Source organism: Artibeus jamaicensis, unplaced genomic scaffold (assembly GCF_021234435.1).
Source record: "Artibeus jamaicensis isolate MK-2021 breed Jamaican fruit bat unplaced genomic scaffold, CSHL_Jam_final contig_958, whole genome shotgun sequence".
Classification (NCBI taxonomy): domain Eukaryota; kingdom Metazoa; phylum Chordata; class Mammalia; order Chiroptera; family Phyllostomidae; genus Artibeus; species Artibeus jamaicensis.
This window is the reverse complement of record NW_026522022.1, coordinates 10412-32285: the sequence shown is the minus strand read 5'-3', so window position 1 is coordinate 32285 and position 21874 is coordinate 10412. Positions and strand designations below refer to the sequence as shown.

At 55.3% G+C, this 21874-nt stretch overlaps 1 protein-coding gene across 5 annotated transcripts; it reads right to left on the bottom strand.

The window, feature by feature from the left end:
* Window positions 1–1278: 1278 nt before the first annotated feature.
* On the bottom strand, window positions 1279–21844 carry FBXO25 (F-box protein 25). Of its 5 annotated transcripts, XM_053655370.1 has the most exons (13): window positions 21765–21841; window positions 18049–18254; window positions 17606–17746; window positions 16336–16439; window positions 15337–15386; window positions 13016–13108; window positions 9192–9285; window positions 8077–8261; window positions 6882–7061; window positions 5030–5173; window positions 3475–3501; window positions 2714–2842; window positions 1279–2596 (listed from the first exon to the last, which is right to left on the bottom strand). In XM_053655370.1, exons 3-12 carry the CDS (start codon window positions 17737–17739, stop codon window positions 2753–2755), a joined length of 1101 nt encoding a protein of 366 aa, XP_053511345.1. In that variant the 5' UTR covers window positions 17740–17746; window positions 18049–18254; window positions 21765–21841; the 3' UTR covers window positions 1279–2596; window positions 2714–2752. The 5 variants fall into 5 exon arrangements, with proteins under 5 accessions (XP_053511345.1, XP_053511343.1, XP_053511344.1 ...); XM_053655368.1 differs by having other exon boundaries at window positions 1279–2842; XM_053655369.1 differs by lacking the exon at window positions 18049–18254 and having other exon boundaries at window positions 1279–2842; window positions 21765–21844.
* Window positions 21845–21874: the final 30 nt, after the last annotated feature.

Below are 21874 nucleotides of genomic sequence, written 5' to 3'. Positions count from 1 at the left end.
CCAGCCCTGTGTCTGCAGGCCCCACCAGGGAAGAATGGTTTCACATTTTTAAAGGGTAGAAAAATTGAGTAGTATATCACGACACATGAAAAGTACATGCAACACATGTGACCAAATAGCCATAATTATAAACATGTTTGAGCCAAATATCAGCTGAATAAATGGAGTGTCTGTGGAGGAAGCAAGGGTAGCTCTGCTGAGCCCCGAAACTGCAGTGCCCACTTCCGGTGGGGGTCACGGCTACCCCCGATGGAGGTGAGCAGAGTGATGCGGAGGGAGCCCCTCCCGGCGAGAACGGGAGGAAGAGGAGGAAAGGTGTCCAGCATAACATCCGTTACATGAGGCAAGAGACAGAAGCATGTCCGAGTGTCCAGGGACGGGCTAGCAGGTAAGCATGACGTGGAATGGAGATACAGCCTGCGAGGGAGGACTCTTCAGACCCTGAGGACGTCACAGCCAGTGGAACAAGCCCAGTGCTGCGTGAGGACAGACCCGGCAGGCTTCCTCCAGAGGAGGTCCCTGGAGGAGTCAGACTCGCTCTGAATTGGTGTGGGCTCCATCTGGTGTTCACAGGAGAATCGGCACCAATTCCACACCAGTGCCCCCGAAAACTGCGGAGGTAGGCCCTCCAGGGCACCCTCACTCTGGGGGCCGTCCACACCAACCCTAAAACCAGACAGCCATGTCAGGAGAACTCCACGGGAGCCCGCAGCCCATGCAGAAGGTGCGGCACCCATGGCTGAGGATGAGCGGTGACGGAGGACACTGGACATGGGGCAGTGAACACACAGTGCAGTGCACAGACACCGGGTTACAGGATTGTGCCCCTGAACCTACGTAACTTTATGAACCAGTGTCACCCCAGTAAACTTAGTAAAAACATTTTAAAAGAGACAAACACCATGACCCTTTCTTTCCCTATCCTGCGTGGCATCTGGTCTCCTGGGAGTAATTCCCCACCTTCCGTCTGCGTCTTCTGTGACTCCCCTCTGCTCCACCGCTCACCTCCCACCTGCCTCCCCCACACGCACCTGTGGTCCTGGGTCTGCGTGCACCTGGGGCTCCTACCCGAGCACACACCTGACTTCTCTCCCGATGTCACATGTTGTAATTTAGGGACAAGAACCGTGGCCTCACAAGGTTAGTATCCTTTCAGAAAATGTTAGTACAAGCCCGGGCCGAGTGGCTCAGCCGCTCGGAGTTCCACCCTCTGTGCCAGGATTTCGAGTTCAATCCCCAGTCGGGGAACATACAGGACTCAACCAACACAAGCTTAAATAAGTGGATCAACAAGTTCGTGTTTCTTTTTCTCTCAGAAAATCCGTAATTGAATTTTTTAAAAAAGAAAAATTAATACAAAAAAGTACCAAAACCCCAAAAGTAATACTGACACGAACACACGTGGGGGATTTAGCAAGTTCGAAACGAGAGCCAGTGGCCGCACACACAGAGGGCGGTGGGAGGCCTCGCCGTCCAGGAAGGTGGGAGCGATGTCTGTTCTCATGAGCAGCCTGGAGACACCTGCAAGGACCAACTCGCTCTTGTCCTCCTTCTCAGTCACTAAGGACACGGGCAGGGACACACATGTGCATCACGGTGACAGGTCGTGAGAGGCGGGTGGCCGTCACTCCCGGGCCACACAGAGCCCGCAGCCCCGCCCGGCACTGTGGGTGCCACAGGAGCCCGGAGAAGAGGCGTGTCCTTGGCCACGGGGCTTGTGCAGCACAGACTGGGGCCCTGAAAACACAGAATCGTCATCCACAAACACACAAAGCTACACGCGTTAACATGCCCAGGAGGAAGAGAATAAAGGATGGGAACAGAAATGAGTCTGCGCGAGCCCCCGGCCTGCGAGTTCCGAGGTGAAAACGGGCGGCGAGCGATGCCGTCCTCCTCCCACCGGTGGTGAGCGGCCAGGCCCCTGCTCTGTGGCCGGCCGGCCCCTTTGGGCAGCCGGATGACGTGATTTCACATTGTGCCGATTTTCTGCAATGGCCATGCGTTATTTTAAAAATAAAAATAAAACAGTCTTTTAAAGGTTTGAAAGGTTTACATAAATGATACCAAAATCGCTATCTCCACTTTTTTTGGTGAGATGTAAAACTGATGGAGTTAGGTCGCAGGTAGGACTTGTGGTCCACAGAAGCAGGCTCCGTCCGGGAAGGCCCCGGCCTCAGGCTGCCCAGCTCCACGCGCTCCACCGCCAGCCCCCCCACCGTGCTGCCTGCAACCCCGGGCGCTGGCGTCTGTCCGAGGGCTCGTCCCCACTGCCACGCCTTGGCTGGTCACGGCCGCCTCACACAAGGCACAGCCCGATCGTGGAATTCCAGAGTGGACACGAATGTCTCGCGGGGCTCGTTTCTCGCTCACGAGGGAGCCATCTGACACAATTGGTGCAGCTAACACACATCTTAAGAAAAATAAATATTCTGCACAAGGTAGTTACACGGATCAATGGTTCTGTCCCAACCCCCAAAGATCGCCAAACCCAGAAGCTGTCATGTGGCGGAGAGCTGCGCAGTTGGCCGTCAGTGTCTGTTCGGCAGAGAACGTGGAGCTGGAAACCCGGGGTCTTCTCCAAACCGCGTTTATGCACCTGCAAATCACCATATGCTCACAAGAAAGGGACTTTTTAAAGGACTTGCATTTGCCTGGGTCCCCTGCCTGGGAGCAGCTCATCCTGCCCCTCCCGGGCCCTCGGTCACAGGGTCACCTCCTGGCTCCACAGGCCGCTGCACGGGGCCAACGGCCTCTAAAACTTGAACAGGTCGATGAAGTGCTGGGGCGACACGGGTGTGAAGCAGCTGTCGGGGTCGGCCGCCGTGCAGGGGTGTCCTGAGTCCTGCGGATGCAGAGAGAGCGGGTTACACAGGTCAGCCATGGCTGTTCGTGAGCGGTCCCCTGGCCCCACGCCACAGGTGGCTCTCAGTTGTACAGAAACTTCCCGGTGAATTTCTGCTCGAGCAGATGGACGGACAGGTGGCCTGGAACAGCTGGCCCTGCCCAGAGGAAGGGACACCCAGGGTCCCTGCCGCCCCGGAACCGCCCACGCTCTTACAGCAGCTGATGGCCCAGGGTCGTGCTTAACAGGAAGGAGGTTTTATGTGAGAAGACTGATAAACTTCAGAGAACGTGGCACCCAAAGACTGAGCCAGTGGGAGTTAGAGGCCCGGTGAGGCAAGCGCATTCTCTGGGTGGCTGTGGCCAGGAGGGGGCTGCCCCAGGGGCCACGGAAGGGAATGCCACCGGACACATCCAGAGCTTCCTGGAGGCTGAGCCTTTGCTCAGGCGCAGGGCTCTGAGGCATTTCACCAGAACCCTTTGGTGACGCTAAAATAAGTGAGACCCTCACAGTCTGGCCACCAGCCCCCCTCGAGCCACTGAGGCTGCCGCCCAAGTGGATGGCGGTCCGGGCAGGGCCAGGCGGCTGCAGGGTCCATCCCAAGCAGGGCAGGGCAGAGAAGTGCGCGGTACCTTGAGTAGCAAAGCGAGGCGGCAGTCCTCGGGTGTGAAGGCAGGCCGGAAGGGGTGCGAGGGAGGGAAGGGGGAGAGATTAGAAGGCGGCGGGCTGATGCGCTGTTTAGGAGAACTGGAACCGTCAGGCAACACTTGGCAACACCGTTATTGCCATGAGCACACCAGACCCCGCAAGTGCCCCAAAGACCCAAGATGCGAAGACAGGCTTCAGACCCAGACACACGTCTCATGTCCCTCTAGGCATCTCGAGGGACAGTGACGCGGCTGTGGTGGCTCCCGTCCCCCAGGGCTCGCTGGAGAGAGTGAAGCAGAGCTGGTGTGCCCACCTGGGGTGGACATGGAGAGCAGGTGGAATGTGTTTTGGGGAAACTCAGTCACAGGCTGTTGCGGTCTCGCCGGTGACCATGGAGCTGGAACCCTGGCTCAGGTGTCAGCCCCCCGGCTGCCTGTGGGGCGCCGTGGGGACGTGGCGCTAATGGTGACAGGCTGTGGGTGTGCTTCTCTCTGTCACTCTTGCTTGTTGTAAAATGCCCGCCACCCACCTGCCACGTCATGTGGGCGGGAGCCCCTGCTGCCCGTCCCCTGTACTGGACTCGGCCACTCGGGCAGGCGGCTGCACCATCAGGGTTGTGTGAACGCCTCTGTGATGTCCACAGGGACAAGGCTACCTAGTGACATTTCTCACGCGTCCTCATTGTTAAATGATATGTCACTCGACAGACAAGTGGGGTGTTTACAGGCAGAAGCCCGAGGCCCTGGGGCAGGTGGGCTGGCAGGATGCCCGCGGGCCCGGCCCAGCGGCCCCCATGAGGTCACCCAGGGTCATGGTCAGGCTTGAGGCGAAGCACAGACAGCATCCTGGGTGACACGAAGTCAAGGGCGAGAAAACTGGGGTTTACTGCAGAGGGGGCTGCAGGAGCCCACCTCTGGGCAGGGACAACCTGGCCGGGGGCAGTAAAATGAAGACCAGGAACGTCTCAGGAAGAAGGGTTTGTGTTCTCTGGGCATGGAAACTGCCAGAGATGAAGTTTCTAAGTTCAGATTTTTCACAGAAGGGTCAGACTTGTGGATAAGCCAGGGGAGTCGAGTTTCACCAGACACCTGAGAAATCACACCTTCCCCTCGAAAGCCTGGGGCCTGGGTGCAGGCGCCGTGGGCGGAGCTGACCCCCGAGGGCAACTGCTGGCGGCCAGGGTCGCTGTGGGCAAAGGTCAAGTCTGGGGTCTCCCTCTCTTCCTCAGACCGAGGGCACCAGCCAGACCTGCCCTGGGGATGCGCCTCCGAACCACACGGCAGGCCTGCGTCCCCGAGCCCAGGCGGCTGCCTCCGTGTCTGGTCCCACCCCCCATGGTACAGAAGTTCCCTTTGCTCAGCACTGCAGCCAAAACACAGAGGAGGGACTGACTGGCTGCACCACGCCCCACCCCCACGTCCCGAAGCCCCACCCCCACGTCCCGAAGCCCCACCCCCACGTCCCGAAGCCCCACCCCCACGTCCCGAAGCCCCACCCCCACGTCCCGAAGCCCCGAAGCCCCGAAGCCCCGACCGCTACCTTCCAGAAGAGGATGCTGCAGTGCCGGCAGAAGTGCAGGGTGTCCCCGTACTGCTCTCGGGTCGGGTAGCACTTCTGCAGCGCGAAGTACATCAGCTTCCACTCGACGTGGCCTTTCTCTGAGAGGATCAAGTGTCTGCAAAACTGGACACACACAGTGCTCTTCAGCGTCAGCACATGGTTTCACTGCGAGGTACTGGCAGCAGAGCTACTTAGAAAGGCAGCTAGTGCACAAACTTTGACTAATTGGAAATAAACTTACTGGGATTAACCTGATAAGGGACTAACTGAATAAAGGGCAGATAAAGGGCAGGTCCATACTATGGACGTTGTGTGGCCACTGAACAGATTGAAATACTCAGATCGGAATGATGCCCGTGATGTGCTACTCAGTTAAAACCACGTTAATAAGTCAACCATGCTATACACCAAAACCAATACGATGCTGCACGTCAGCTCTCACTGAAAAGTAACTTTAAAAAATGGCGTGTTACGCGCCTCACCTCTCTGACAAGGGACTTGTGTGTAGGACACGCAGAGAAGACAGCTGAATGATGAAAACACAGCTCAGTGAAAAAATGGGCAAAGAGCATAAAAGACCTTTCTGCAAAAACACAGAAATGGCCAGAGATGCTCAGCATCCCCATCTTCAGGGAACCAGGAAGAGACCCCAACTCACGAATATGAGGACAGCGTGACCGTCACCAGGCGCTAACAGGTGGCAAGGAGGAGGCAGAGCGACCCTCGTATACACAAGTGGGACAGCAGACAGTCTGGCAGCTCCTCAGAAGCACGGACACAGTCACCGTCTGGCCCAGAAGGGCCACGCCCAGGTGTGCAGCCAGGGACATGCAGTGAATGCCCACATGACAGGTGGGCTCAGGGCGAGCGGCCTGCTGGTCCGAGTCGCAGCGTGAGTGGCTCTGGGGATGTCACTTGGCAGGACAGCAGCCACAACTGTGGCTGCAGCAAGTGTCCAGGACGGAAGTGGATGGGAACAGGGGCCTCAGCGCAAGTTCATGGGTGGGGTTCTCCCTGAAAACAGCTGGGAGCCACGGCGCATGTGCTCGGGCACCGCACGGACGGTGCCGACACGCAGGTGGCAAGGCGAGCGCCTGGACAGTACACACGGACGGAAGGACCCATGGGGGGGCCTCCAAAGTGAGGGGGCTCCTGTCCTCCCGCAGCACCTCGCAGCCCTCGGGGACCAGTGTGAGCCGTCAGCTTTCCTCTGGGGAGGGTCTGGCCTTCGCTCTGCGAAGTGCGACCGCAGGTGGGAGCCTCGCCTATCCCAGAGCTTCTCCAGCTGCCCGGGCACACGGCGGGGGCGACGTGGCCTCCCAGGCCTGGTGGCAGCGCTGGCCCCACGTCCCCAAGCTCACCACACTCCCCTGCACGCAGGCTTCTGTGCAGACTCCACCTACCCCAGCACATCACCCACGGGACCCAGGGCTTCTCAGGGACCCTCCGCTACCCCGCCCACCCGAGGGGATGGCACTCACAAGTCTCCACAGCTTCGAGGCACTCAGCCGAACCTGTCTCTGAGGATGCGACCGACTGCTCCCCCATCCTCACTGCCCCCCCCACATGGGGGTCAGAGGGCAGCGTGGGCTCTGACCCTGGGTGGCAGCTCCACTGTCTCTGAGACCACGGCTACCAGAGGTGACAGACCCCCAGGACAGAAGGCTCACCCTGTCGCGCCCTGTCACCTGGGGTGCTCTAGAGTCACGGCTCTTTCTAAGGATGAGCAACCCTGCATGCAAGCCACCAGAGGGAAACCTCCGCACTTCATGTAATAAAGTCTGGCTGCTGTGAGCTGCACCTGCGGCTACAGGTGAGGCCGCCTGCTTACCTGCTTCTCAGCGAAGTGGTACTGACAGAGCTTCCTCCACAGCCGCCCGTCCTCGCTAAGCGCGGACAGTGCCGGCGTCACCTGGCCCAGGGTGACAATGTCCCAGCCGTCCGAGAGCCGGTACAGGATGTCGTTCAGCGTGTGCAGTGGCAGGTCGCTGAGCGTGAGGCCGTGGTTCACCTGCGACAGGGAGCAGGGCACACGGCGCCATCAGCCACTAGACACTGACGGCCCGGGAAGGCCGGCGGTCGCACTGAAACACAGCTGCCGCTCCCCCACCCAGTGGCCCCAGTGTCCTCCCGGCAGCCCGGGAGGCGTGGTCACACAGGGACGGCGGGAAGCGGAGGAGCCGGAGTGGACGAGACTGCTTCGTGGTGACAGTTCCTCCGTGACCATCCACACGAGCGAGACTCACTCACCAGGTGGCCATCCCTGAACCTACACCAGCTGCGCAGGACACCGCAGGCCACGGGGGTGGCGGTCAGGCCATGTGCTGCGCTGCCGCCCCCTGCAGTGTCCACCTGGGTCAGCTCAAGTCCCAAGTCGCAGCTTATCTGTCCCTGAGGTGCCCTGGAGCTTTAATCGCTGGGATTGCGTGACTTCAAGCATAAAGCACACAATGTGTCCGCCCCTCAGGGACGCTCACGTGGCTCGTCTGAGGGCCACGTCCAAGGGGCCCAAGTGTGCTGGGGACAGGAGGCCCCACCTGGACTCAGAAGCAGACGTCCCCACCGTCCCACCCAGCTATGGCCCCACCCCCAACAGGACCTTCAGCACCTGCTGACCCAACACAAGCCCCCCCGAGGGGCAGCGCCCCCAGCTGGGCAGAGCATGCAGGCCCGAGGACAGGTGGCTTCTGTCTGGAATCTCTTCTCGAGACTCCCTGGCCCTAGGGTCCCTGATGAGGGACACATATGAGGAGTGGATTCGTTGTGTGGTCCCCGCAGAAGGCAGGGGAAGGCACGAGGGGTGTGGAGAACCACGCAGGACCACACGCCTGCACTCACTGAACGTCACTGGAGCCCGAAACCCCCAATGTTCCTAAAGGTAATTACGCTTGCTACCTCGTCACCCAGAGTCAGCTCCTTACTGGAGCAACTACACTGAAGAGTCTTTGGTCATCACCCACCTCAAATCAGCACCACAGAAGGGCAAAGAGCTGGGGGGCCGTCTCAGCCTCTGTGCAGGGTCATACCTGCGTCATCTGAAGGTCCTGCAGCTGCCGCTGCCAGGCGAGGACCGTCTCCAGTCGGCAGGCCCAGACACCGATGCTGCCGACCAGCACGGACTTGCCGACGCCCCTGAGCAGGGCGCCCAGGGCGGAGCTCAGGTCCTGCAGCAGGCCTCTGATGAGGCGCGGGTTCTGGTGGTCCTCGAGCACTGGGAGGGGCAGAGCACAGCAGTGGGTGGACGCCGTCACCCGCTGGTCGTCACACATACAGCGTGTCCCACGCATGTGGCAGAGTCTCTCTCCGCCCGAGAAGAGGAGACAGCCTTGCCGTGCTGTGGTGCGGGGGAGCCCCGAAGACCCAGTGCTCAGTGAGGCCGGCCAGGCACAGGGGGACGGGCACTGTGTGACCCTCACTGTGCAAGGTCCCCACAGTCGCCAGACCACAGAGAGAGCAGCAGGCGGGGGGCCCAGGGCTGCGGACGGGCTGGGCGAGCCTCTCAAGGGTGGGGGTCAGGTTGGGAGGACCGGAAGTTCTAGGGACGAATGGTGGTGGTCACACAGCAGCGTGAATGTGCTGCATGCCACTGAACCACACGCTTAACAGTGGGAAAAACTGTTAATTTTATATCGTGTGCACTTTACCACAACTGAGACAATGATCTGACCTCGCTGCAGCCCCAAACTGGCAGGCTCCAGGCACCACAAATACGCTGATTAAAGTTTGGAAATGTTCCCTGACAGGGCACCTTGGGCCAAGTCTCCAACTCGGACACGAACCTGCTGGACTTGTTCCCTCTGTCAGAGGAGAGCTGGTGTTCCAGAGGCTGTGCACACTCACAGACTCACACATGTGCACACACCCATGCTGGGCAATCTGCAGTTCCATTGGTTAGCCACTGGTTAACCAATTCGAACAGTGAATTAAGAAGAAAATTCTAGGTTTATCTGAGGCCAACGCAAACGAGCCCCCGCCCTGCTGGTCAGGGAAACATCCTTGGCAAAGGGAAGTGTCCCTGGCTCACTCGCCTTTCCGGTGGTGTCCGCGCAGCGGCACACCCAGACTCCACGCCCCGGCCAGCCGCCCCCTTGCACCACCTCAGGGAGGTTCAGATGGTGAGAAACGTCACTCAGCCGCTTACCCTTTTGAACAATTTTATCCAAAACGTTGAAGTAGTTCTTCTGTGCCACACCACTCAGCGATGTCAGCTGGGACTTCGCGATGAGCTGCAAGAGCTTCAAAGAAAGAAGGGGGAGCTGCGCCTGAGGCTCCCTCACAGGGAACCCGACCCCTGCGACCACCTGCGCCTCCCCTCCTCCTTCTCGAGGGAGGCCCTGTCGCCCCACCTGGTGCTTCGGCCTGAGCCCGCCCACTCCCTGGCTTGCCCAGGGTGTGGCCCTGTATGTCTGGGGTGTGGCCTGCACGCTCTCTGAGTGAGACCCAAGCTCTCAGCCCGACGTCTGACCCGTCCCAGGGCCCTGCTTCCCCAGAGGACCCTCACTCCGTCTGTGCTTTACCTGTCACTTCTGTTCTGACCTTTAAAACTCAAAACCACTGATCCTCTGCCGCCCTCGTCACCTCAGCCCCCTCCTCGGTGTTGGAAGTGCCTGCCGCCCAGGGCTCCCCCTCCCCCCCCATACCTGCGCTGTCCTCTGTCCTCTGGCGCTCACACTGTCTGTCTGCTCCCACCCCACCCCCGCCGTGGCTGCCTCCCCAGGCCTGCAGGCTCCGCTTGAGACCAGTCTGCCCCCTCACTGGTGCAGGTCCCCACACCCGGCGTCCCTGCGCCTATCAGTGCTCTTTGTCCTCACCCGTATCTGAGCCCCCAGGAGGCTCCGGAGGGGAGGTGGGCCTTCCAGGCTCCTCAGCCCAGTGCTGTCCCCACCCTCTGCCCTGCAGGGAGGCCTGGTTCCCTCAACGCGGCCCACTGCACCCCTCACCCCTGCCACCCACCTCGGGCTGCTGAGACCTCTCCTCCCCGCCGGCCTCCCCGGGGCCACACGTGTGGCTGCTGCTGTCGCCCTGGGCCTGCCCTGAACAGGTCCTCGGAGGTCTCCTGACGCTTCCTGCCCGCTCTTGGCCTCACACCCACTTTAGGATCAGCTGGCTCTGCCCCCTCCGTCCCCTTCCCCTCGTCTGCTGCCTGTGCCCATCTCCAGAGCAGAAAAGGAAGTGCAACTCACACTCACGGAGACGCACTGGCTGGAGAAGGCCCAGAGTCGCACTGAGAACATGACAGTCACCCACGGTCTTTGGGAAGCGGTCTTTCTGCAGCGCCTGCCCCACGTGACAGTGCACGCACAGCCCCAGTGCACCAGAGGACGCGGAGGAGACCTGCCCCGCACATGGGACCAGACCCACAGCTCCTACTCAGTCCTCACCACCTGCATGTTCTTAAATGTCTTCCTCGTCCGACCACCATCACAGTGCTGAGTGACACCCCTTCTCTCCCACCTGCACTTGGGACCAATGACAGAGACTTCAGGCAGCGAGGTGTACAGCCCGCACCACTGCTGACGAGGGCTGGACTGAGATGTGACCGAGGCGAGTCTGCAGCCCTGCTGGGCTTTGGGAACAGACCCAGGCACCCATCAGAGAGGAGGGGAGAAGGGCGGTTCCACAGGCCCATTTGCACGTCAGCAGGCAGCCAGGGGTGGAGGCTGCGGCAGTCCTTGGGGTCAGAGCTGCCTCCTCAGGGTCCCTGGGACAGAGGTGACCCCCACACAGGTTCCCCCCCCCCACTTGCAGGGCACGGCGACATGTCCTGGATGCTACAGACCTGAGGACCCAGGGGCCTTCTACTGCAGCAGACATCAGGGAGATTCACAAAGGTGGAAAACACCACCTTTATTTTTAAATACACAGAAATATTTTTAAAGTGTTTCAGCTCCTATGTGGTAAACCTAACAGCTATACCTCACAAAGCCTGGACCTCACTGGGGTCCTCGTAATTTCCGAGGGAAAAGCATCACCGAGCCCAGTCTGGGAACAGCTGCTCCAACAGCTGGCCCTTCGGGGTGGGGACCGGCGCCCCTCCCATTATCAGCACAGCTAGTTTTCTGACATCACCAGGCACACAATCCTCCCCAGAGGGGCTGGGCCCCAGTAAGAGGCAGGGCTGGCGGGCATCTCAGCTGGCTCTCTGGGGGCCCCAGGGCGCAGGCCCCATGGCAGACGGCACCGCGGCAGGCGCAAACCCAGGAACCACAGGGGCTACGGCAGCAGGTGAGAAGGCGCATTGCAGGTTAGAAGGGAAATGAAGATGAAAGGACAAAAGCCACACGTTGTACAGAGTCAGAACCAGTCATCAGTGTCTATCAGCTGGATATATAAAGCATGACCTCTGAGAAACTGAATTAAAAAGAGTTAAAATACAAATATTGTAGGAGACTTTTATATATTTCTTTCATTTTGAAAATTCTAAAGAAAAATGTGTGCCCCAGCTGGTGTGACTAGTGAACTCAGTGCCAGCCTGCAAACCAAAGGCTCGCTGGTTCGATTCCCAGTCAGGGCACATGCCCAGACTGCTGGCCAGGTCCCCAGTAGGGAGCGCGTGAAAGGCAACTGCACACTGACGCTTCTCTCCCTCTCTTTCTCTCTCCCTTCCCCTCTAGAAATAAATAAATAAAATCTTTAAAAGAGAGAAAATTCAGAAGAAGTGTGTGGAACAACTAAATAATAGTTCTAAATAATAGAACTAAACCACACCTGCGTCAGAGATTAGCCAAAAAAATCAGGTCCTTCAGAGGGTCTGCAGGGTCCTCCTGTCAACAGAACATTCACAAACACCAGCCGAGAAAGGGCCGCAAAGGAAACTTTCACCTCAGAGAAGCAGAGGTCTATGGGCCAAACTCTGAAGACGAGATCATGAAACCAGAGGCAACCTCAGCCAAATGAAACGTAGCTGTTGTGGCTGGAGGTGCATCCGGAACAGGCCAGGGCCCCAGAGGAAGCCGACCTCCACGACCTCCACGCGTGGGACTGGCAGCCCCAGGCGCCGGTGGGAAGGCCAGAAGGGAAGGGGCCGGCACTGGGGTCTCTCTCTCGTCAAGTCAGCTTACGGAGCCAAAACAGGACAGCGCGCTCTTCGGTGGGCAGGGCGCCTCCCCACCACTCCTTTGGAGTCGCAGCGAACACAAACACTGCGTGCGTGCTAACCCTGCCTTCCTGACATGCCCCCGGACTTCCTGTGCGAGAGAACCACCAGCCCAAACACCTGCGATGGATGTCACCGGTGTTGTCCAAAGTGAGGCCAAGGGAAGCACTTCCTTCTAAAGAGACGTCGGGAGGAAGGCTTCTCAGTAAGAAACACGGGGCTGCAGATGGGAGTCACCAGGTGGCTTGGGGGACAGGGTCAGGGACACCGGTGGCCACCCGGTGCCAAAGGAGCCCGAACACACCAGTGCGGTGCCCAAACTGAGACAGAGGCACACAGCTCAGACCCCTCAGGCTGAAGGGTCCCCACACACAGGAGTTTGTCCTCATACCCGAGTCCCCGAAAGCCCCTCCAGACCCAACCAGTCACGGCAGCCGCTGGCCTGACAGCAGGGAGGGGAAGGAGCCGCAGAGCAGGGGCGTCTGCACGTGTGAGAACAGACGCGTGGCCGAGGGCCCCCTTTAGCATGTAGAGCAAGATGCAGATTTCTTCTGGAAAGGTCAGGAGCACAACAGGCTTTGTGGGTTCTGTTTTGTACGGATTTCCTATTTTCCGCCAGGCCACCGCGCCTAAGCAGGACACGCAGGCGACCAGCAGGCAGCCCCATGGGGAGATGTCCGTGACCCGTCACCTCCTGCATGTGGGGTTCGTCCACCTGGACCCCCCCGCCCCCGCCCGTCCCAAGCCTGCAGAGGCCCACTCCCGAGCGGCACCGAGTCTGTTCTCTCCTGAACCCACTCCTGGCGACCCCTGTGCACACAGCCAACAAGCGCAGCTTCATGCAGGAGCCAAAAGCACCGAATACTCACTCTGACCACGTAGCTGAACCGGCGGACGTCCTGCACGGCGCTACAGAAGTCCAGGCGGGTGAAGGCCTCCCCCAGCGTGCAGTAGCCGTGCCGCTGGAAAACACGCACCCTTCAGCGCTCGCCCTGGCACGGGACTGAGTCTGCGCAACGTGGCTGTACATTCTGGCCAAGGACGTTGGTTGGTGTTGTGACTTAGTCCCTACTTAGCGAGAGCAGTGTGAAACCATGCCGGTGCCAACCGCGAGGCGTCCCGGTCACCCAGACAGGGTGTGGTGGCCTTCTTACACCGCTGTGCACTGAACTACGAGGGCGTAATTATTAAGTGGCTCAGTGTCTTCTGCTGGGATATATGTGGTGGATGGTAATTTAAGCCTGAAACCACAATGGAGGAGGAACTGCTCCCCCGAGGCACGTGGCACAGGGTCCGGCTGTGGACAGTGTCTGCCACCGACACCTGTGCAGAGGGCAGGACTCCCCTGTGGGGGTCCCACAGGCCTGCGGGCCCGGGGTCTGCCCTCACCGTGGGGCGTGATCGCAGGAGCAGGGCCTGCCCAGCACCTGACCCCAGGACGCAGGTACCGAGACCCCCGGGCACAGAGGAAACCTGAGTCACTCTTGTTAAGAAAAAGGACGCTGCCCTGCCCGGCTGGAGCATCATCTCATGCACCCGAAGGCTGCGGGTTCGATCCCTGGTCAGGGCGCACACAGGAGGCCGCTGATCCACGTTTCCCTCTCTCCCCCCTCCCCGCCCTTTCCCCTTCTCAAGTCAGCACACACGTCCTCGGGCGAGGACTGAAAGCGGAACGAGAACACAGCTCTCCTGCTCTAGACGTCCTCCTCTAATGAGGACCCTGTGTTCTGGGCGGCTGTATGGATTGGTTTGTGCATTAGGTTTCAGGCATCACTGTACACTTGACCTTCAGTATTTGAAACACAAAGAACATAGAGATTTTCAATTCAGAGTCATGGGGACAGACCACGTGGGGTGACCACGGAGAACACCTGGGGCTCAGACTACAGGCTCCTGGGGAGGGCACTGCGCTTTGTTCCAAGTCCCAGGACCAGTCCCAATGTGTGCACACACCAACAACACGTATGTACTTTCCTGGGGCCTGGGGGGGCAAAGGTCAATTAGACAGAGAATCTGAAACCAATCTCAGCCGCCGTCTCTGCTGTGGCATCTTCTCGATGCGCAGACCTGCCTGTGCTGGCGGAGTGACAGCTTCCCAGGCAGCCTCCCCCTCACAACAGCCTCTGCCTTTTGGGGGAATTAAAGGTGACTCACAGCGCAAATGGAAAGAGCAAGTTTGAACAGCACGGGCCTGCCCACCTCCTGGGGGCCTGGAACCACACGGGAGGGCACTCGGCGGCTGCGGGCAGCCACGGGGACCGGCAGCAGAGACGCCTGGTCTGCCCCTCGGCCCACAGGAGACCCCAGGCTCACGGGGAGTTCTGCTCTGTGGCTGGTGCGGGTCTGAGCTGCATCTCTCTTCTGTAATCAGTGTGGCAACACAGAGCGACTGAAGTATTGAAAAGTCCTAAACAAGCTCAAACTGTGTCAGGTTCTGCCCACATTCTCTAAGGGTGCTTCCGACTGTGCGGAGGGTTGGAGCCGTTCCACATGCACGTGACAATGTCAACTGTTACTGCACAAGGCAAGTGAGTGCTCTCTCAGAATCTGATCCCTGAGCGTCTGGGGAGCCAGGCTGGGTTCATCCGTCAGGAGCAGATCCAGAACACTAATGCACGCTACCGAGATATACACTCCACAGTCACTCCCCGGACTGTTTCCCTGGTTGCTGCAAAATAAGGCGAAAGCTGAGTGCCTCCAACGGCAAAAGCAAGGGAGCTCCCTGGGCACCAGGCGGAGCAACAGGAGATCCGTGGAGCTGCAGCGGAGGGACTGCTCTGGGCTTACAGAGGAGCTTCTCCAACTCGACAGAGGGGAGAAAGGTGCGCACAGGTACTGCCAAACGTCACGTCAGCTACTCGGTGTGTTAATGAGGGTGTCACACAGGGCTCCCCCCTCCACCAGGGGCTCTGAGAGCTGCACAGGACGGGATGGAGGCCACAGCACGCTGCCCAGGGCCACACCCATGCGGTCGTCTCAGGTCTGTCCTGGCAGCATGACCACACACGTGTGCACATGGATACACACACACACACACACACACACGAGAGTGACCGTTTCCAAGACCCTGGTGCCTTCCTCTGCCAGAGTGTGAACCATAGTCGTGATGTTGTGGAAGAGACAGTTTATTTAACGTGACGTCACACAGCAGAAACGACACAGAGACACTTACTTGTATTGGAACACTTACTTCTCTTGTGCTGTCTTTATGGACGTAGATCCATTTCTCACGATAAAAACCTGGAATAAAAATTAACTTTGTTTCTAAAATCTGGGGAATCATTTCGAAATGTAGTTTCCAGGAACTTAAAATAGCTGCTCGTGTTAGCAAAAGTATCTGATGTGTAGATGGGAGATGCTTCCACTTGACTAATGGGGAACAGAACCGCTCTGTCCCCCAGCGTCACTTTGGGAGGGTCTGAAGCACATCTGTGCCTGGAAAATGATTCTAGACAGCACCAGCTCTTGGTAGAAACTTAGAAGAACTTAGAAGAAAATTACTGTTACTGACAACTGCAACAATATCATACCATCATTATAAAGATACAGTTACTAATACATTATGTAGCTTATAAAAAGTTCTATTCTTCCGTCATTGCCTTTATACTGTATTCAATTTAAATCAATTGTTTTCACGGAATGCGAGGACCACGATGACTAGTCCCCTCCGGACCCCACCCTCCTCACCCACCTGCGCACAGGAGAGCATGTCCCCTGCCTCACGGGGGGGCCCCGGTGCAGGGCGAGGCCTCGCATGTGGAGCGTGGGGGTCCGGCCTCCAGCCTGGCACCCCACCCAGGGCCTAGCCCACCTGCGACCGTGTCTGTGTCCTTCTCCCAACACCAGCATCTCCTGCACAAAAGTCCAAAGTCAAGACGCCTCAGCCTTGGCTTCCCAGCGTGGGAAATGACTGTGGCCCGGTTCAGGCATTCCGATGCACGGGCTCTTCTGTGGGTTTGCCGTCTTTCGTGTTTGCGAGTCTTAGTAAGACAGCGGTGGAGCTGCGGCTGTCTCAGTAAGACTGAGCGTGCCTCCGGGTCTGTGGGCAGCCTGGGCGGGGCCTGCCATCACGCCACCACACGTATCACGCCACCACACGTCTGCGCCCTCTTCCCTGAGCTTGCACAGCACCGAGCAGGCCCACACATTCACGTCAACAGCACGAAATTATTAATGAAAGTGAGCTTACACTGAGCGCCACCGTCCTTCCTAAAGTGGCCTTTTTTCCTTTTTTTGGATGCACACCCATGCTCTTCATTAGTGAATATCTCTTTGTCTTCACTGTTCAAGATTCTGAAATAAAGATACAGGCTATTTAAATGTTTTTATAGGGAGATCTTCATTTGGCTTTTCTTTTTAAAAAACAATCATAAATATTTGGTTTGTAATTTAGGAGATCGAAATAAAAGTCATGTTAAATTCAGAAAGTAAGCAGTTATTCTTCAAAGCAACACATTGCAGTTTGACACTACACAGCCAATGTCTAATACATTTTTTCTTTGTTTCAAGAAACCTACGATCCTGGTTTTTCTGAGAATGTTTTGCTAGAAATGGCTGAACATGTTGCAGAGTGTCCCAAGGGTTCTGATATGTTCACCAAGGCTGTTTCCGACTTCAAATGCTTCATTAAAACAGGAGATTACATTATACTGTAAACTCCTTGGAAAAAATTAATGTGACGACATGACCTTGGGTACCAATGATGTGCCATATCCCTGCCACAGTGCTGAGTAAGCAGCATCGGCCTTAAACGCCACCACAGGCCAGATGGAAAACAGTAGTTTTCCACACAAAAGCAAGAGTATGCGCGTTCTTTTCCAGTGCACGTGGAACATTTTCTGGGACAAATCATATGTTAGGCCACAAAAAGTGTCTTTAAAATATGAAGTTTGAGCCCCAGCCTGTGTGGCTCCGTTGGCTGGGTTCAACCCCTCCATCTGTGCGTTGGACTCTGGTCGGGCACACACCTGGGTTGCAGGTTCCGCCCCCAGGGTGTGTGCAGAGGGCAGCCTACTGTTCTTTCTGTCTCACATCGACGTCTCTCTCCATCTCTTTCTCCCTCCCTTTTCCTCTCTCTAAAGCAAACAAACAAACAACAACAAACAGCTTGCCCTGGACCCTGAATCAGGGAGACAAATTTGAGTCTCTTCTCGTGTCTCCCCGCAGACAGACTTCACAATAGAAGCCTTCTCTTTTCTCAAAAGCTGGTGCCACAGTGTGGGCTTCTGGGAGCACGGGGCAGCGAGACCTTGCTCGGTAACAAATGCTGCACCTGAGGGTGGGCACCAGGCTCCCCACCAGCCCACACTTTAACTACATGACTTCGCTCCTCACAGCAGCCTGTGTGAGCAGAGCCTCAGCCAGAACCCAGGTCACAGAGCCGGGCAGCCACCTGAGAGACAGGTGGACCCGTGAACACCAAGCCCTTCTGGGAGCGGCTCTGCTTCGCTGCGACTCACATGCTGTGACTGAGGTCACGCTGGTCTGTCTCACGGGCCAGCTCCGCGCTCCAGGACTCACACCTCTTCCAGCCGTCCTCCGTTTTCATCCAGGTCCACCCAGGAGACCGCCAGTCTTGACCCAAAAACGGCATAGTTCTCCTGGAAAAACCATTGGTTTGTGTTAAAAAAACTTGTGTAATCAGCGAGTTCCTTCCACTCAGCACACTTACTCATTCATGTTTAAGGGCTCACAAACAGTGAGTTCTCGATGAACATTTAAAAGTCTGCACAGGCCATGGCCTATTAGTCGCATGCCCACAGCAGACTTGGCATATCTCACTAATGTGGGAGATTTATAGAGGAGACACCAAAGTGTTCAAATGCCACCTCCCGACTCTATTTCGCATGACTGGTGAAGGCTCCTGCACAGCCATCCACAAAGGCTCAGGGCAGACAGACACCTTCTGGAGGACTCTCCGTCTTCGGCCACGTTCCTGGCTCTTGCACAGGGTCGGGTCCCTGAGCCGGTGTGCAACGCGCGTGGTGAAGAGGTTGTCCTTCGTACCGAGAGAATCTCGAGGCCGTGTAATTCATAATCACATATTCACGTTTTCAGTCACACATTAAATTCTTGCTTTTGAAGGCGCTTAAAAGTCATTCCTTAAATCTTTAAAAACATATATTTTGATTATGCTATGATAGTTGTCTCATTCCCCCCTTTGGTCCCCTCCACCCAGCACCCGCCTCCCACCATCATTCCTTCCCCTTAGTTCATGTCCATGGGTTGTACATGTAAGTTCTACAGCTTCTATATTTCTTACACTCTTCTTAACTTCCCCCTATTTTGTACTGACCATTTATGCTTATTTCCTGTATCTTTTCTCCATTTTCCCTTCTCCTCCTCCCTGCTGATAACCCTCCATGTGATCTCCATTTCTGTGATTCTGTTCCTGTTCTAGTTCTTTGCTTAGTTCATTTTTATTTTTGTTTCTGTTTTTTTTTTTAGGTTCAGCTGTTGATAGTTGTGTTTGTTGTTATTTTACTGTATTTTTTATCTTCTATTTCTTAGGATAAGTCCCTTTCACATTTCATATAATATGAGCTTGGTGATAATAAAGGAGTTAACTCCTTTAACCTGACCTTATCTGGGAAGCACTTTATATGTCCTTCCATTCTAAATGACAGCCGTGCTGGACAGAGTGGTCTTGGATGTAGGCCCTTGTCTTTCCTGAGGTGGATACTTCTTTCCAGCATCTTCTTGCCTGTAAGGTTTCTTATGAGAAGTCAGCTGACAGTCTGATGGGAACTCCTTTGCAGATAACTGTCTCCTTTTCTCTTGCTGCTTTTAAGATTCTCTCCTTAAATTTAATCTCGGCTAATGTAATTATGATGTGCCTTGATGTGTGCTTCCTTGGGTCCAGCAATTTTGGGACTTTCTGAGTTTCCTGGACTTCCTGGAAGTCTATGTATTTCCTTTGACTGGTTAGAGAAGTTCTGATCATACACACTCCGACACTGCGTGATACACGGACACTATGTGACAACACACTCAGACAATTCTGACACATGCACATTGTATTCAGCTGTGCACACACTGTGTCCTCACCACTTCACACACGGACATACAGGCCTCACAAGCAAACCCATTTACACAGTTTCCACTGCAAAGAGTCAGCCTGGTATTACCAGTAAGACAATCAGTTCTTTTACAAGCACTAAAACTCTACAGATGCTGCATTTTGACTCTGAAAACTCTTCAGAAATGAGTATATTTCGGCTGCTAAGTGTCTATTTCCATGGACTGGAAAGAGAAAAATGTAGCTAAATGGACCTTGGAAATAAAAACAGTACATTTCCAAGGTTTTTATTTTCAACAAAGGAAAAAATGTGTTTATATATATATATATATATATATATATATATATATATATATATATATATTTAGATTGTTATTTATTTATTCTTAGAGAGGCGAAGGAAGAGAGGGAGAGAAACAGCAGTGTGTGGGTGCCTCTCACATGCCCCCATAGGGACCTGGCCCGCAACCCAGGCATGTGCCTTGACTGGGAATTAAACCAGTGACCCTTGGGTTCTCAGGCCAGCACTCAATCCACCGAGCCACACCAGCCAGGGCTCAACAGAGGAAAGTATTTATTTCACTACAGATGTGTGTGTTCCATAGATTTGTCATGTTATGCTGTTTGGATTACAATAAAGTCTTACTTTAAAGTATAATCTCATATAGATCATGAACTAAAAATAAAGAGCACAGCCTCCATAAGCAGTTATTATAAACAATAACAAAATAGCCAATGGGATGGGTGAGGGGGATGAAGATAGACTGCAATTTTAAAGGCCTGGGTCTCAAATTTTCAAAAATAATCCCAATCAGAGGCACCTAACTTAGCAAATCAGTAAACATCACTGAACTTTTACAATGATGCTGGCCCTTCACTTTTTGAGAATTTCTGTATCTGTTCTGCCAAAGACCTGAATTACTGGGGTTTTATACAGTCAATTACAATTGCCTTTGTTTTCAGAATTTCAAAATGAAAATAAAAACTAGAAATCACTCTTGCTAATTAAGTGTGTAAGAGCAATTACTCAAAGGGCGGCTACTCAGTCATGATACAGCTGGTTAAACCTGCGATTTTATACCCAGTTTATGGCAACTGGTGTGAGAGAGCAACGGGGGCCGAACTGAAGCAGATCTCCTCTTACTATGTTTTAGGGGCTGAACACAGGGGGGTCTGCAGGACTGGACCCTGCACCGTTCCGCGCCCGGGGAGGTCCCTGACTTGTGAGTCAGACTAAAGAGCAGTGTCTTTCGTTCACAAGCACACTTTCTGTTAGCTAATGCTAATCACAGCAAACATCTTTACATCTTAGCTGTGGGTCAGGTGTCACTCTGAACAACGTCCTCATATGAGCTCATTTATGCCTCACTGCAAGGTGGGAATGTTCTCAGCCCCGATTTGCAGGGCTGATTCTCCATTTATAGAAGAAACGGAGGCAAGAGAGTCTGGTGGAGCTGGCAATCCAAGGTCAATGCCCTGTTGCTGTGTTTTTGTAACAGGGACTCCTGAGCACCCTATGAAACAGGTGCCATAAAATTGCAGAGGATTTTTTTACTTTATTAACCTTATATTGCATATATCAACAGGAAGGATCTAAAGTAATAACTGATTTAAATATAAAACCACTAATACAAGAAAGACCTGACAAGAAGAAGCATAACTAATACATTTTAAAAAACCACATGTATTTTGCTATTTGTATTGAAGTTGGATGGAAAGGGAATGGAGTAGACAGTTTATAGCAGTTATCAAACTGTAAGAACTGTAAGTGCTGACCAAGAGCTGGTGCTATAAATACACTATGAAAAATAAGAACAAAAGGTTACAACGACAGTAACAGTAAGGCACCTTCAGGGAAAAAAACTGGCATAGGAGTTTTCCCCCCTTGTTTGTTATTTTTCATTACACATGTTGAGAAAATAATTTTCATTGTTCTGAAAATGACTGGCCCTCAACTGGATAAGCATTTGACTTCTGTTACTGCTTTGTTTTCCTTATAAGATTTCCAAGTAACTTGGTTTCAAACGTGACTATGGATTATAGGAGTCGAAGACTGATCTGGAAAGAACACCAAGAACTGCTGAATGGAGGGCTGATGATCAAAGCGGGGTTCACCACAACGAGACCTGAGATCACCCCCAATGCTTCAAGGAAAAGAGAGCACCGAGAGAAGGATAGGAATGGAATGTGAAGCAATAAAAGGAAAGGTGCGTTTTCCGATTGGGGCGGAATGTAAGGGTTTGGAGGAAAAGCGGGCTTCCAGGGAAGAAACGACACTCCAGAAGCCCGAGTTTGCACAAGCCGACCAGGGCCTGGGAGGACGGGTCCACACCGAGCTCATCGTGCGGGGGACGCACAACGCAGAAACATCCATGCGGGACCACACGGAGAGGACAGAGGAAGCCGGGCCTCCTGGCGCCGAGCAGACGGGGTCCAAGGGTCCCTGGACAGGGCCACCCTGCAGGGACACTCGGCCCGCGGGTACCCGGTGCGCCGAGGGCGGGGGGCGGGTCGAGCACGCTCAAGGGTCCCCATGGGGCGCACCCACGGTCCTGTCCCCCAAAGAAGCGCGCGCCTGGGTTGCCTTGCCCTCTCCCTACCTGCGCACCAAACGTCCCAGTCCCCGCAAGGAGCGCGGACCACCTCGGTGCCGCTGTGTTGGCGCGTCCGGGTTTATTGCCGGAAGTCGCTGCAGAAAGCTCCGCCCCAG